Source organism: Macrobrachium rosenbergii, chromosome 19, assembly GCF_040412425.1.
Source record: "Macrobrachium rosenbergii isolate ZJJX-2024 chromosome 19, ASM4041242v1, whole genome shotgun sequence".
NCBI lineage: Eukaryota > Metazoa > Arthropoda > Malacostraca > Decapoda > Palaemonidae > Macrobrachium > Macrobrachium rosenbergii.
The window spans coordinates 18,041,657-18,059,156 of record NC_089759.1 but is presented as its reverse complement, the minus strand read 5'-3'; the positions used below and the strand labels follow the sequence as shown (position 1 = coordinate 18,059,156).

General features: G+C 36.6%; 2 protein-coding genes across 3 annotated transcripts in view; one reads left to right on the top strand and one right to left on the bottom strand.

The window, feature by feature from the left end:
* LOC136848669 (protein obstructor-E-like) overlaps positions 1–12,227 on the top strand; it is a 22,305-nt gene extending 10,078 nt beyond the window's left edge. Inside the window, exons 2-6 of the mRNA XM_067121112.1 lie at positions 1,717–1,923; positions 3,170–3,370; positions 3,869–4,064; positions 7,034–7,261; positions 11,473–12,227. Coding sequence (XP_066977213.1) covers positions 1,717–1,923; positions 3,170–3,370; positions 3,869–4,064; positions 7,034–7,261; positions 11,473–11,626 — 986 coding nt within the window. The 3' untranslated portion in view covers positions 11,627–12,227. The remainder of the gene's footprint in view (positions 1–1,716; positions 1,924–3,169; positions 3,371–3,868; positions 4,065–7,033; positions 7,262–11,472) is intronic.
* Positions 1–17,500, bottom strand: part of LOC136848671 (uncharacterized) — a 106,511-nt gene that overhangs the window by 63,850 nt on the left and 25,161 nt on the right. For both annotated transcript variants that reach the window (XM_067121119.1, XM_067121121.1), the window contains one exon: positions 8,658–8,752. The gene's annotated coding sequence lies outside the window, so the exon portion shown is untranslated. The remainder of the gene's footprint in view (positions 1–8,657; positions 8,753–17,500) is intronic.

Sequence of the window (17,500 nt, the reverse complement as noted above, 5' to 3'; positions counted from 1 at the left end):
GATCAGTTAATACAAACAGTATATGTACATTACAAATAAAAGATCAATGAGAATCAGGTTAAACATATTTGGCGAATTGATAGTCCAAAGAAAGAGGTACCTTTACTAAAGCATATCACAGGCATGCTCCACTGCAAATCTCTCTCTCTCTCTCTCTCAATTTATCATCTGACTCGTGATCTGATATATATATGATTTGGAAGGTGCGTTGTCTTGAGGACCTTGAACGGAAACTTTCATATTTATTCTTTTGACTGAGTCTGTTTTATGTCGTGTTGATAGGGCCTTCGAATCGACTGCTTTTAAAGAGAAGAATAAATGAACACTATATACAAACTGTCTACAGCTGCCCTCCTCAAACCTGTCTGTATCCTATCACAATAGAATAACTACCATTTACACAATTTACTACTAAATTCAGCAAAGGGCGCGGTAGGACATAATCCTAGCCAAGGAATCGAATCCTAACACTCTTTCTGGCTGGGGAATATCATAGCCATCTGGACGTCAGAGTTAACAAGGAAGGCGAAATTAAAACTCTGCGAAAATAAAAGCGAAAGTTACAACTGTCAGATGTAAACATTTCAGACCACACTGAAGACCACATTACAAACGTGACGCAAGAATACCTCCCGGAGAACTCGGGTGGCAGAAACTTTGTATTCGCTTTAGAACATTTCTTAGGTTCGAGTAACATCGGGAAGGGGTCTCGAATTTTAATTATTTTTTATACATACATATACATACATATATATATATATGCATGTATATATACGTATACAAATATATTTTATATAACTGCAATAATCTGCACACAATCACGTGTGGAACAGAAATAAATTTCTGACTCACATCGGGATTGGACCCAAGTCTTTTAATTGAAAGGAAAGGGCGCTACCAACTGAAACACGCAATTAAAAGACCTGGGTTCGATCACTATGTGAGCCAGATATACATACATACATACATACATATATATATACATATATATATATATATATATATATATATATATATATATATGTGTGTGTGTGTGTGTGTGTGTGTGTGTGTATTTGTTTGTAGTATATATCTCTATAAATCTGTGTGTATGTACGTATAATCTCTTCATGACGACGAGAAAGACCAGAGCACGAGAGGGGCTGTACGATGGTAAAGGTTTCGACAACTGTTATAAGCCCACAGGTTCTCTTTTCCGTAATTGCTTCGTGGTAACCCCTTTGGCAATAAGTGAAACTCTGAAGCGGGAGATCCAGTTAGAGAAAGGCAACGCCGAGTTTCGTTTTAGACATACGAGAGAGAGAGAGAGAGAGAGAGAGAGAGAGAGAGAGAGAGAGAGAGAGAGAGAGAGAGAGATTTCGTCACCAAGATCAATGTAAAATCTTGATGTTATTTTTTCTATAGTGATCCTTTCTTTTTACTGCATTCCCACGTTTATTTAAATGATTATTTTCTTCTATCATTTATTTTTTTTTCCAGAAAGAAGAATAATTTAATTTTGATATGACACAACAGCTACAGTAATTATTAGCTTCAACTGATTATTATTATTAACAAGATATGTCATCGGGATAAAAGTAATAATAATGATAACAGATGGTGATGATAATGATAATTTACAATTGATAAACGCTATCTTGATTGCTAACATAAATTCACATTACCAATAACAGTAGTGATAGCAATAGTACTGATGGTACCCACTTCTTCCAACAGTCAATGGCCAGGAGGTACTCTCGAGTTGCCCATCCCCCAACGGCTACTTTGCGGACGCCGTCCAGTGCGACAAATACTACCAGTGCCAGGACAACGTTTTGACCGAGAAGCTGTGCCCTGACGGCATGGCCTTCAATGACCTCAACCCGAAGGTCGAGAAGTGTGACTTCCTCTTCCAGGTCAGCTGCAAAGGAAGACCAGATTTGCGTAAGTTTTTTTTTTTTTTTTTTTTTTTTTTACTATTTAATATTTTCGCGAACAAATTTGCTTATTTGTAGGTTTGAAAGATGGGCTAAAAAGCTCTGCAATTTTTTTCATCATGAATTTGTGTTTTTCTTTTTTCTTAAGCTTTTCACTTTCGTTCACTGTTTAGTATTTTCACGAACAAAGTTGCTTATTAGCAAGTTTATAAGATAGGCTATAAAGCTCTGCAATGTCTTCATCATGAATTTATGTGTTTGTCTTTAGCTTTTCACTTTCTAAAACCTTCTTTTAAACCACTAGTCTGGTTCCTGCAGGGCAAGTTCCGTGGGGATCTTCTTTCAAGCCCTTTCTGTACTGTGCGAAACTGTGAATTCATTTCATTTCGCTCTTAACGTCTCTGGTACATTCAATCTCGTCTGGAATAAGGATACGTTAGCCAGTCTTCTAAGTACTGGCTTTACTCCATTTCTCTGTAAAGTTACTTTCACTCTTTAGTGTATTTAACCTTTTCAAATATGTTCTTGTTGCCTCCACAGGGTCTTCTCCCTTACCCATCTTCAGTGTCCTCATAAATTTTGTTGTTTTGTTTACTTGTTTTGTTCCTGGATTGTTAAATTCTAATCTTATTCAAGCATTTGCTAGGTATTCAACCCTATCTAAACCTTGCTCCTTCACCTTGCATCCTTTGGTTATTCACATTCAACCTCCAGTTGCTCCTTCTTCGTCTCAGCACGAGAGCATAGCTGAACTGAGGTCCTATGACTTGATCAGGGTCATTACTTCTCCTTTGCTGTTATCTATTGGTGTTTTGTTCTCTTGTAATATAACCGTAAGTGCTTCACTATTAAATGTGTGGCTCCATTGGCCCATCTCAACAGGACTGAAGCAGAGGCAATTGGTTTCGGCAATAGCTCTGTTTTTACCTCGTTCCTATAGCGTCTTTCTAGCAGTTGAGGCTTCTGTCAGTTCAGTGACTGTTTTGTTGTTAGATGCGGCCAAGTTTTGGAATTTCTTCTCAGTCGGATTCCCGTGGTTTTACTAATCTCGGTCTTTCAGAAATCTACCCATTTTTTTCTGGATTGAACGCCCTATTTTGCTTGTTAAATTTTAAACATTGCATTGCCTGTTCCAAAGGGCCTATGCGTTCAAAATATAATTTTTATGACTATTAACAGTAATAGTAGTATTAGCAGCAGTATTTTAGGACAACAAAACCACTTACATTAATTCCTCTTTCGCCTTCTCCCAGAGCGCCCCAAACCCACTGACAACTGCCCCCGCCAAAACGGCTACTTCCCCCACGAGGATCAGACGAACTGCCGGGAGTTCTTCTACTGCACCAACGGGATAAGTTCGCCCCTCACCTGCCCCGAGAGCTTGGTCTTTTCGACGAAGACCGGAACCTGTGTGTGGCCCGAAGAGGCCGGGAGAACAAACTGCGCCTCAGAGAGTATGTTTGGAGAGAATTATATATTGTTTCGTTTTTGGGAGATTATTTGAATCATCCTTAATGACAAAGTTAAATGACAGTAATTTTTCATGTATTTGTTGCTAAGGAGACCTATATTATGATAATTTTACTACGTCTGCCTCCTATATAGACTCTCCGGAATATACATACATACAAACATATAGACAAAAAAGCAGGTTGACATAGACACCTTAGCTGATGTCCATAGACATGTATAAACAGCAGGAACCTAAAGAGGAAAAAATATAAGTAATACTAAAGGAAGTTAACTACACCTTTTGATGCCAATTACAAAAAGTAAAATGAGTAAAAAAAAGTTTATTGAATAACTTACCAAATCACAAAAACCAATCGTATCATTTCCTAGTGAAAATGAATCTTGACTCACGAATCAACTTAGAAACGATATGATTCCGCATGAATTTTAAGCTATGACTCCCACTACGCGAATCCTACTACAAGAATCCTGTTTTGCAGAGGTATTCAACTTCACCTGCCCCAAAGTGGGCATGGACACGGCCGTCACCCATCCTAGGTATGCGGATCCCCAGGACTGTCAGTACTTCTACGTCTGCATCAACGGAGAGACGCCCAGGAGGAACGGGTGCTCCTTCGGGCAGGTCTTTGACACGAAAAGCGTGACCTGCGCCGAGCCTAAAGATGTCCCTGACTGGTGAGATGCATTGTTCCATATATACTGTATGTATGTATGTGTATGTATGTATATATATATACATATATATATGCGTGTGTGTGTGCGTGTGTGTGTGTTTTGTATGTGTATATATATATACATACATACATACATACATACATACATACATACATACATACATATATATATATATATATATATATATATATATATATATATATATATATATATATATAGAGAGAGAGAGAGAGAGAGAGAGAGAGAGAGAGAGAGAGAGAGAGAGAGAGAGAGAGATAATATATATGTGTGTGTGTGATTCAAGAATGCGCTACCCTTCCAGTTTTTAGTTAATATAAATTTTTTTTTTACCTCTGAGCCTTTTCCCATCTTAGGGTTCGTCTGCTACCCTTCCTGTTCACACCAGTACTTAAGAGTGAAGCTGTAAGCCCCATACCCTGATCCACAACATAAGCGACTGCTAACTACTAGGTACTCATTTCATCTCTTGAGTTGATATAGGTACAAAGGAATTTAACGAAACGTGAATAAATCGCCCACCTCGGTTAAATGGTCCTATATACAAAGTAGCAGAGGTGGTGCAGAATAACGAGTGTCTACAAGAAGATTTGGGTCAGGAAAGTCTACAGGAGATGAAATTCGGGCAGGGTACTCCTCAGGATTATAAATACAGGGCAATGGTCAAAACTGTTTGCTGTTAGGGATTCTCAGCAAGGAGATTTGTAAGGGGCTGATCATCGTTTTTACAAGTTAAAGCGATCAGAAAAGCTGAGAGAGTTACCAGCCTGCATGGTCAGCCTAGGAAAAGTTCAGCAGCTAAGCGTCATGTATAATGAAATCCCCAGTATAATGCCCCTTGGTATGATGGGAGTTAGACTGGAAATTTTCATGGCAGTAAGCTAGTTACTCAAAATAAGAAGGTATAATTCCGAGAGTTGCAGGGACAGCTACAGAAGCAAGGAAGTAATGTATTTGTAGAGAAGCTAATCTTGAGCGATATGCCATCCAAATCTGAAAATCAATATCCATGAATCATGTGATATGGATTTTCATCGTTTATTAAGTGCAAATGATGCTCAAGATCGGGAAAACGTTTAGATTTCAGAGAGATACACAGCGAATCGGTAGAAACTCCACTTTACTGGAAAGTCTCAGAGGAGAGGGTAGGGAGCGAAGATGAAAGCTGGTGCTCAAAGGAGAATATGGAAGCGACGCTACAAAAACGTTAGTAAGCAATGAAAGATGAAAAAGTGACATTTTCTGGGCGGAGTAAATACCACTGACTGACAGGCGTCTCCACCCAGAATTCTTTGCTACGCTGTATACCAGTGACTGGAGACCACTTTTATATCGACTGAGATACAGGGAGTTAAAATACAAATGTGAAAAATGGTGTTATCTCCCAAAAATGAGAACGCAACTGAGTAGCAAAATCAACAGGAAAATATTTAAATATGCGTGGGTTGTGATTCTCTCTCTCTCTCTCTCTCTCTCTCTCTCTCTCTCTCTCCTTTCTTGATAAGAGCATAGTTGTATGGGCACGTATTAAAACCCATTATGACTCTGATGACTTACGTAATGAATTATGAACGTAGCAGTTCGTCAGCTGTAATGGGTCGCAGATCAGGGGAGACAGGCTGAGAGCCATACCGTTATGTGGGAAAAAGGAATATACATGCATATATATATATATATATATATATATATATATATATATATATATATATATATATATATATATATATATATATATATATATATATATATATATATATATATACATACATAAAGGATGTGAGGAGAGTATAGTAGGAGACAATGCATGAAAAATGTCTTAGGGATAAAGACACATAAGTGCTTTGAGGTCCAGTTGAGGGGTCATAGAGAAGCAAAGAGAATTTGTGATATTAGGAGCATAGTAAAGTGATGAGATGAGGAAATGAAGTTTAATTAAGGTACACATAGACTATTTAAACTGCAATGACAGAACGAAGGAGTGTGTTGAGAAAAACAAGAGATGGATAATGTGGTCAAGTTAAAGGTTAGAGAGAAGAAGCCAACATGTAATAAAATGGGAGAGAAGGTAAACAGGGAGTATATGGAGAACAAGCAGTTCCGCAAGGAGAATGCAGAGAGAAAAGCAAATAAGCAAATATATCGTAAAATATAAGATGCAAATAGAGAAATGCTGTCTGAACAGAGTGAAATCCTTTGCCGGGTCGGTTTTAGAGGCAGAGCTGAATTCTCAAGAGTGGAAATGTTAATTTAAGTTTAAAAATACTTGAGGAACTGATTTCTAGGGATGTAAGTGGGATAAGTAGGTGACTGACGAATGAAAAGACACTAGTAGCTGACGAGCTGACATGTGAGATGCAATGGTGTAATGATGATCATGATTATTGATTAGCTGACTAGGGTGTGTAAGTTTTGTATGAATGAGGTGTAAGGTAGGGTTTTCATTGAGAAAGATAACAGTAGGACCGTTAGTAGTAGTTCACTCTTGTGTAAAGAATGGAGTATGAGAGGTTGGTGAAAAGAGTGTACAGAGCACAAGATATATGTTAGCAAGGAGGAGAGAAAATTACTCGAGATTACTGGATAGATGGAATGGAAGGGTATCATCATCAAGAGCCAGAGAGTACGTACAAAATAGTGGTAAATGGCAGTGTGTGTAAAGGAGTCCCATGCACTGATGATGAGTCTTCTGCAAATGTGCATCTGAGTTCATCAACGGTCTATGAATATGAGAGTGATCTGTGTTTTGTCTTGTCTCAAGAGCCACAATCTGTCAAGGGAAATAGTCAAATACTATTAAACGCATGTACATTTACAAGAGCATACACATGTCCACGTCATAAGTGTGTGTTCCATTCAGGTGATACTCGTGTGCGTGATTACTTACCAAGCAACTAATGCAAACGGAGTGTTCGTAATTATATTTATCAGTAATCCAAACCTTTGCCTTCCAGCGCCGACTACTACATCGAATACTTCGAAAATTACTTCGAGACTCTCGAAGCCGGGGCGAGACCCAGCGGAGACATACTCACGGCAGCCAGAGCATCCGGATACGAGATTCCGGAGTTCCGGGAACGAGTTCGGATAAGACCTGGCGATGCCGTACCCACCCGAAGGGGCACCACTACTGCCTCTCCTAGAGGTGAACGACCAGAAGGAAGGCCTCTACGTCGCAGAAGGTACGTCTTTATCGAGTTTAACGGTAATGATAGTAGGAATAGCAGTAGTCGTAATAGTAGTAGTAATAGTAGGGGCAGTAGCGATAAGTTCATTATCATCATTTCTTTTGTTGTTGAACTTTCATCGATATCTATAGATCACATCTTGTTCAGTATCTACTCTGCTTTCGCTGATAGAGGATTAAATTTAATGGCATATTGTGCCATTTAGTATTCTATTCATTTCTTAATGTGAATTACAGGTACAGCAACATTTCAAAATTAAATAACTTAACGGCCAGTTTATGTATTACATTTCAACAGGAAAATTGTTCAAAAAATCTAAAATATGTAAAATTCATATAATTTATGGCAATCACAATGCTCAAGACGTTAATAGCATTTGTAATTATCGTTTCGATCATGGCGGTCTTAAACGCAAAACATAATTTGGAGAGGAAACAATGCTTCTGATGGTCTTAACGAATACGACGGTATGCGGCTGACAGCAACAGTCTTTATCTAATGCATTAATGCATGGGAGTCATGGAAATCACTGGGACTTGACAGTTTTGGTATTTGTGATCCCCATATGACAGATCCCTTGCTAGGGAAGGAGTTTAAAGGAAATATTTTCTTGAATAATAAGAGAAAGGGTATTTGTGATCCCCATATGACAGATCCCTTGCTAGGGAAGGAGCTTAGAGGAAATCTTTTCTTGAATAATAAGAGAAAGGGCTGAGGGAAATGCGCAACAGTATGAGGGATTTCTAAATCTACTGGTCCTAGCTTGCAACAGCTATGCAACATCTGGGGGACTGGAGAATTTCAAGTGTACCATGACACAGAAAGAGTGGAGATAACGTGTACTCAAAAACCTCCGAAAACCAATCACTAGTGATCTATAGAACCAGCAACAGGCAATAATTTCTGTAGAACTTAAGTGAGAATCCAAACTGACATTCAGAGTTGGGCAACTCACTAAATGGAAAACCTTTTATTCAGCTATTCAAAAGTGGCGTTGCGAAGAACCCCCATTAATATAAGAACAAGGCACCATACATGGGGGACATTAACCCACAAAAATCTGACATATCTACTCAGATAAACATTCATGGTGTCCAAAGAGTACATCCAGCTTCCTAGAGACAGGGCATGTTGCTATGTATTTCCAAGCCCCGATCCTGACTGATATGTGGGATCCGTTTCTAATTTTTTTTTTTATTATTAGCAAGGCAGAAGGATACAAGGCAAGGCAGAGAAATAGTTAGGTAATTAGTTTTGGAAGGCTTAAGACCAACCAATTTTCATCTGCTACATTCAGAGATATAATCCAGACTTGCATTAACAGTGATACTGAGCTTTGAATTGGGGGTGTGAAGGGAATTTTAAAATATATTGAGAAGAACTGACTCACCTGCGTTTGACTATGCCGAACAAGAAGATGTTCGAAAGTATCCATAAGAAGAAAGGAAAGCACGGTATGAGAACAGATCACTGAAGGGCACCATCCTGTTGATGAAGAAAAGAGAAGATATGGTATCATCATTTTTAACAGAAACAGACCCATCATAAGAAGAATTGAAAACAGTTTGTACAAAGGAGTGAGGCCATAAGCCTCGGGTTTAGCAAAATGGGTTTTATTCCATTAAGAGCAATGACAAGTTTGCGGTTGATCATGGAAGTGAAAGTCTAGATAGGTTTGTTGTTATAGGATAACAGAAAGCATGATGTGAAGTTCTCAACATTTTAGATGGGCATAAGTAACTCCACCTGATGATGGCCATGATGATGAAAAACTTCTGCTAACGTTTTCAAGATATCAGTTTCCTTTATAGGTTTATCCAAGTATTTTCCTCAAAGAGTATTGTGTGTAACCGTTTACCCCTAACTTAATTTGACAACCTGTTGCTTCGAGCACAACCCAGAAGCAAGTCTGAAGATAACACTGACAGTATATTTAGGACGGCACAGGGACTACTGATTATGGTTTCAGATACGTGCAATGATTTCGTCCTATAAACCTCGATATCAGTCTGGTTGCACCAGTGGTTATCGATGTTGCTTATATCATTGGGAACGATTTTGGTAATTTCACTGTCTACTGATTTTGCATATAGCTTTGGCAATGAAGTAAAAGTTAAGCACTATTCTCACTATGTTAACTTCTGGGTTTACATGGTCACCCTAAATTAACACATTTACCAACACAACAAGATGACTTTTAAATATTTAAATTGGGAGGAAGGAAAATTCATCATTAAGGGTTAGAAACCTTTATCATAAACAAAATAGTAATAAGATGTTATTCAGCAACATCCAAGCCTTTCACTGACATGATCAGGCAGCCTAAAATTCTTAAGTATCTCAGAAAATTTATCCAGTTTCTACTTGCTAAATCAACAGCATTGGAAACAAGTTCAAAATCAGGTTATCATTAGGCTACCACCAAACTAGTCCAGAATCTAGGCTTTAGAAATTTTAGGTAAAAATTTCAAAAACAAACACATTTGCTTTAAAAATAATTGCAGGATAACATTCTTTAGACCATCATAGCTACAAATCCGAATCAACAATTTTTCTTAGGACCCTAGGGTAAGAAGTAAAAAATCTGCAGTTTGTAGTTCCTTATAGAAAAGATACAAGTCAAAATCAACGGTCTCCATGGCCTTCTGATAAGCCTATGTCAAAAATTAACAATCTTAAAAATCCTGAGTAATAATTCCAAAATCTACGATTTCTAAGGTCTTAAAGTAACAAAACATAATCGACAGTTACTAGCATCTTCAGGCCAACAAGTCCAAAATAAACTCTTTAGAACCTTATAATAATAGGACGTTCCAGAAAACACCATATTCTTAAGTACTTAAGCTCTTCCGTTGTCATTCTCTGATAACTGTGAATTAAGACTCTTCAGACGAAAAATGAGTGTTTTAGAGGAATCTACGTGCTTTGTAACCAAGATTTTGTAAGTCTCTCCAAAGCATTAAATTCTGGAATGCAGTTTTTATGTGAATGCAGACAGGGACAGAACTCGATAACGAAGGAAGTGACACCTCTTAAACAGCTGAGGCCATAAGAATCAACTGTAAATGGGGAGAGAATGGATCACTGAACTCTCAGTACAGGATCATCTGATCTCCATAACAGTAAATTTTGGGTGGGACTAAGAAGCTCTGAAGCAAACCTAGATGTACTGAACAAACTTTTCCCAGCATTCTGTTACCATGATTTGACTGAGCCTGTAATATACGTTACATTAGGAAGCCATATTTAGGAAAAAGTCAGGTAATTGCTAGAAAGTGGTAAGTTGAAATGAAGGTGCGAATATTGCAGTAAGGGATAAAATGATAATCAATATTCAACAAGTTTAACAGTAAATCAGCATTTTTATGCGCCATTTCGATGCAGATTACATTGATAACCTTCAGTAAATAATGAGAATAATTATAGCATTGATATCTTGTTATTGATAGCACCTTCCAATTTTTAACTGTTAACACATCAGATTGATGATCAGTGACTGTTTCTCCTAACTACAGAGTTACTTTCTATTACTAATTTTTTTAAATATATTTTTAATTCCTCTAGTTACTGTCATTATCATTGGACATGGAAATTAGAAAAACATTGTTGCATTAGTATAACAAGACTATCTATTAAACTGAATAGCCTTTTTCTATTAAAAGACTTTTTTCTATTAGAAATCTTGAATATTATTTACTTTAAAATTGTCTACACTCCTCCCATTATAGACGAAGCTAAAAATATCTGTTAAGAGTTGAGTCTTCCACAGAGAAATGGGTTATTTCTGTGTTAGAGTTATGTCTCCCCCAGAGAAATGGGTTATTTCTGTGGAATCTGACAAAATGCAAGACACAGATTTGCCACCAAATATTCAAGTTTTGTCCATTACCAAGGCTCAATGCACTATCTTCAATGTTATGATTACACTTGATGTTCCTTTCCATGTTGACATTACTGTTTATCATCATTATTTATGTGGTTTTAAACTGTATTGGTGGAACTTTGCAACTAAATTTATATTAAAATATTAAAAAGACGTTTAATTTCTTCAACGTTGGTCAAGCGATTCTGGTAAATGTTTTTAGGGTTCTCAAAACCGAGTTCAGACCAAAAAGGTTTCTTCTGAAAAAGGTTTTATTTATGTCCCTTGCCACATCATTTACCCTCGAGGCTCTAATGGTATTTTTTTCTTGAAATATTTTCAGGCCTGGGGGCAACGGAGGTCTACGACGAAGGAAGAGGCCTACAACCACCACAACTACGACTACCACAACGCCTCCCCCTGAATACTACGACGACTACTATTACTACGACGAAACTTACGACAACGTAGACAATAAGGATGACTCCTCGTATTAATTAGTTACTGTGCATATGTTCACTTATACTGAATCATTTCTTTTTTATTTTACTTTTTATAAATTGTAAGTCTTCTTTACTTGTAAGTTTCACAGTGCCATTGTTTAAAGGGATGCTAGTTGACATAAAGCACATACATACTCATACGCACTCGTGACACATACACATACAGGCACATACAGTACACACACACACACACACACACACACACACATATATATATATATATATATATATATATATATATATATATATATATATATATATATATATATATATATATATATATATATATATATATATATATATATATATATATATATATATATATATATATATGTAAATGTCTAGTATGAATGTCCTAATGTTTTACGTTTCTTTTAATCTGACCATCATTGTTTTCCATGTGAATAAGGAAGTCAATATTCAAGTTATCGTTCTACCTATAAAACTAAGGAACTTAATTTATTTACTATGCATAAGCTAAGAGCATTGCAACGGAGTATTAATTTGTTACTGATGTAAAGTTATCAAGATTCATGAAGTTACAGCATAGTATTTTACAAAAGCTAAATAAAAGGTTTTCCTCTACAAATTCGTCGCTAAGGTTTTTGTCTCCTCCTGCTACAAGCATGAAATGGATGTTTGTGTAAGTGAAAAATAATATCATTCGCTTCATCAGGTCTTCTCTTCATTGCAAATGATGACAGGAACAGGTGAAAGAAATGGAAGAGAATACTATGGAGGCTACAGTGTCGCCTCTTGAAAAATGTGGGGCTATATCTTTTAATATTAAGAAATTACACTGTTTTCCAGTACTTTGCCTCTTCGGGATTAGAGTTTAATTGATGAAACTTAAAAATAAAATTCCCTTAAATCCTGGTGACTGGGAAAATTACACTTTGTTTTGGAGAAAACTACAAACAATTGTATCATCAAAGTTACGCCGCATTTACTTAAAACTGTGTCGTCTCTTAAAAGTGTTATGTCCTTAACAGCCTTTCCAAGCTTCCCGAGCGTCTTCATTTACTTATATTCAACTGTAAAAATTCTATAACTATTATACTTTTTCTCACTCGCTGCTAAGACACCTCCATTTTTAGGGCACTATTGAGGAAACATCTTTTGTAAACGTGAGTCTAAAGAAGGTGAACTATGGTCTGTTATAAATTCCTTTGGGACGCTCAGTGCTTTAAGGAATTATCCAGTAACCAAGACAAAAGGGTATTTTTTTAGTAGGTTGCAGCTATCAGCAATCTGTATCATTCATTTCTTGAAGGAAGTTACCACCTTTCGAAAGGTTATAACAAAATTAAATTAGGGAAAGAGAGAGGGGTCCTAGTTTCCATATACATACAACTACTGAATAAGTTGCTCTTCCAATCCAGGATCTTTTAATAGTCTTTAAGGAAGCATTATTACAAAAAAGATTCCATCTTTCAGGTTGAATTTCAGTTTACAATATTCGCTCTACAGTGACAGAGGCTATACACCCAAAACGAACGTGTAAATATGCTAATGGTTTCGTCTTATTTGATGATCCTTCATAAAACTGACAGTTAAATTATTTAAGGTAACCCAAACCCTACGAAGTTGTTTTCGTTTTTAAAATATTTAATTCTATCAGGCATTTCAATTTTCCATAGGGAGTTGGGAATTATGAGTAGCATTCCACGACATTAAAACCGGAAAGGCATTTCTGGACAGCGATGTCCGTCAGTCTGGTGACAAGAGGGTGTTAAATTTCTCATCTTATTCTCATTTTAACATCTGGTTACGTTTTCATTTTCGAGCAGATTTCATTCATTAAAATAAATTTTATTTGGTAACAAAGATTTCCCCTCTTTCAGATCTTGTAGATTTCTAATTAGAATATATTTCACTCAAAACGAATCTGATTTTGTTGGTCATTTGCTCTAAAATATGAATATCAAATGACACTAAAATATTAAAAGGGAATTTCGGTATGAGGGTGCTGATTAAATCAACTATCTACATCTCTTCATAAATAGAATTATTTTCTCTTCCCCTTCATGGTTATAAATATTTTCATTCGTGAGACATTTGCTCGAAAATAAATCATTGGTCTTAAGATAAAATTTTCGTTTGAGCATCATCAGCCTATTGTGCAAAAATCTCTTCTTTTTGGGTAGTGTTCCTGGTTGTAAAAGGAAACTCTCAACATTAACATTCTGTAGGACCTCGAGCAGCCTTCATGCTAACGCCAATGAATTCCTGAACTGCAGTTTCATCACGTATGTGATATTGTGATGATTAGTATGAAAGTGTTGGACTTAATATCTCAACAAACTCCTACTGGTATACATCTGTTTGCAAGAATAGTTAATTTTTATATTTTCAAAATGTGATTATAATACTGTTGTTAGGTTCTTAGAATGAATGTTCATGCTACAGATAAACCAACTAAGAAGCAGCATACTGCTGGTAGGAAGCATGTCACAAGAAAGTTGAAGGGACCGAAATCCATGGGTGAATTATCATCACAAAAAGTGACACAGTCTTCTTGAAAATGGAAACGCTTGCCTTGAAAGAGAACAAAACTAGAGGGAATAGGATCTTCAACATCCTACAGGAAAAGCATTACTAGGATCTGTCTGCCTTGAAGTAATAACATAGATATTTTTAAGGAAAAAACTTCAATCTTTAAACCACTATGAAATTGTGATTGCAGGAAAAACTTTCATCTTGGTTTGTTTTTTGGGCGTCCTACCCTCTCCCCTATCACGAATGTGGATGAATTTTCCGTGTAAGCTGTTTCTGAGACATAAGTATATTTTCATCAATTACTGGCCACGTTCAGCCCTATCTTCAAAGTCTTTTTCAGTAATAGTACAAACTACTATCTATGTCAAGGCCTCAGACTTTATCTTCAGTTTGAAAGGCACCATAGATTTAAGTATTTTTTATTTCATTCTGATGAAGTTTTTAATACTTTCATAATGTCCAGGAATAACGAACAGAGTTAATGGCTTGATGTAAAAAGGTAAGGGGCTACTGGCTTTACCGTTCAGTTTTTAAGACTTTGTAATTATAAGAAAAAGAAAGCTCAGATTTGGTATTGGCGAAAATACTATTTAACGTTCGTGAAATACTATCTGAAATTTTGTACATTTTAAATCCTTAATTCTGTTTATAATTTTTAATGAGTCCCACATCATACTATCATTTTCTATCGGAGAGGGAATATGAAGAGCCGAAACAAAAGCGATTATACTCAGTCACTTTATTTTATTACTTCATTGGATGCAAATGCTGAACTTCAATAAGTTCATCCCAGATTATGGGAAAGTTACGTTATGTTGTGAGTCTAAAACAAGGAAAACATATGCTCAATGGACGCTAAGTAATCAACAAAATTAATTATCAATTTTAATCAAGTAAATAATGCGCCGAAGTTTCTTCGGCGCAGTTGAGTTTTCTGTACAGCGCCTACACCGTATAATCAAGGCCACCAAAAACAGATCTATCTTTCGGTGATATCGGTATAATGCTGTATGAAACGCGGCCCATGAAACTTTAACCACGGCCTGGTGGTGGCCTATCCTATATCGTTGCCAAAAGCACGATTATGGCTAACTTTAAAACTACTGAAGCTAGAGGGATGCAATTTGGTATGGCTGATGACTGGAGTATGGATGATCAACATACCAATTTGCAGCCCTCTAACCTCAATAGTTTTTAAGATCTGAGGGCGGACAGAAAAAAATGCGGACAGAATAAAGTGCGGACGGACAGACAAAGCCGGCACAATTGTTTTCTTTTACAGAAAACTGATAGGATATCTCAAGAGATAAAAATAAATATAAAATTGATATAAAGAAAAGTTATCAAATGCATTTGCACGTTAATCATCATACTTTGCCTCATACACTATTGAATCTCTCTGCTAAACTAACTCCTGAAAGTATTCTTCCACGAATTCAGAAATTAAAGTTTATCAGATAACGCTGACGCATAAGTAATATAAAAAATAACGGTATGCAACTCTACAAATAAACAACGAAATAAAAACATGAAGTAGATATGGATCCTAACAGTTAAGTTGTATCATGTGACCAGGTGACCAAACCAAACACGTACAGATACCGAAGGAAGTCCTGCAATCTCACCACAGCAATGCAAGAGCCATAAGTCCCCCTCTTCTCTCCCTCCCCCTAAACACACACACACACACACAAAAGACAATACCGAAGACATTACTGTAATATACCGTCATATACTAAACATGCCTTCCATTACTGCCTTTAAGAATGCGATTAACCTCTACTAGTCCAGGACCAACCCTACCCCTGGCATTGCCTCGGGGTCACCTTTTTGGACAGGATCCAGAAATTCAGTTTATTATCTGATTCTCTTTGTGTTCATAGGACAGGTTTACTGAACCTCAGGAATCCAGTGGGTGTCACCGACTTCACTGTAGGGTAAAAAGGATCCGGTGATGCATACTTTTAACATACACGAGAGAGAGAGAGAGAGAGAGAGAGAGAGAGAGAGAGAGAGAGAGAGAGAGAGAGAGAGATTTGCTATTATCTGCATGCAGCAAACGAACGAGATGAGCATAGTATGCTGAATAACAAGTGCAAGACTCAAAGCCGGCAAACAGATTATTGGCAATTGAAGCAGAATTCTTTAAAGTTATTATACCAGTTAAGAGCAATTTGTCAAAAGAAAATGGTGTGAAATTGGGTTTGTAACAACCACATTCATCACTGAAAACCAAAGATTCCTATAAAGCACAGGATAAGCAACATACAAATCGGCGACATGTGGGAAAGACGACTGGAGGGCAAGACGAGCCCCCAATTAGGACACACCTCCAAATTATATGGTTGTTTACACCTTTCACTTGGACCCACGGACAGTGTCTGCGGTCTGTGGCCTTCCTGGTTTTGTAATACCTGGCAGGGTCAGACTGGCGGTCTCGATAATAAAAAAAAAAAAAAAAAAGAGCATTTGGTTTTTTAAAGGACCTTCTTATAATCAAAATGAAAAAAAGGAATACCTTTACCTAAATCATTTTCCTATTCTATTTTTTTTAAAGGGAGTTCCTAAAAACAAAAAGAGAAAAGGGATACCTTTAACTAAATCATTTCACTATTCTTCTGTTTTTTTTTAAAGGGCCTTCTTATAATCAAAAAGAGAAAATTAGCATCTTTACCTAAATAATTTTCCCATATTCCTGTTTTAACCAAGTTCTGAAAATTAAAGTTTAATGAAAAATCAAAGACAGTGTTTTGTACATTTACAATGAATAAAAAAAATAATTTTGATTATACTGTCTCAGGATCTGAGTATTTTTATGAAGTTCCCAAAATTAAAGTGGTTGAAAAGCCAGCAAGGTTAACCTCAGACATTTCAAAAAAGGAGTTGACTGAACACATGTTCAGAAAAATATACTAATTTTTAGATAGGCTGCTGAAAATAAAACACACGCCTTTTCAATGATCGTGGTTATATCCGCAAGCTCTGAGTTCACGAAGACATGAAAATATATGCAGAAACTTGCTCTCTTGCTTTGTGTTTTCCATTTTTTTTTCACTTAGAAGAAAGCTGTATTCCCACTACTACTGCTACTGTTGGTACTACACTTACAATTATTGTAATTATGGATTTAGCAAGCCTTCTGCTCCAAATATATGTTCAGTTACTAGCACTATTACTACTATTGTTCTATTAGTAGCAGTTGTAGCAATATTAGCAGAGACTATTTCAAACACCTTTAAGAACATATGTTGAGGTAAACATGAAACTATCATACAAACCAAATGATCAACAAAAAACTTCCGGGAGTGTTTGATTACACACAATTACAGAACGAGAGGAGGTTACCAAGAACCTTTATGGTTCCAGTTA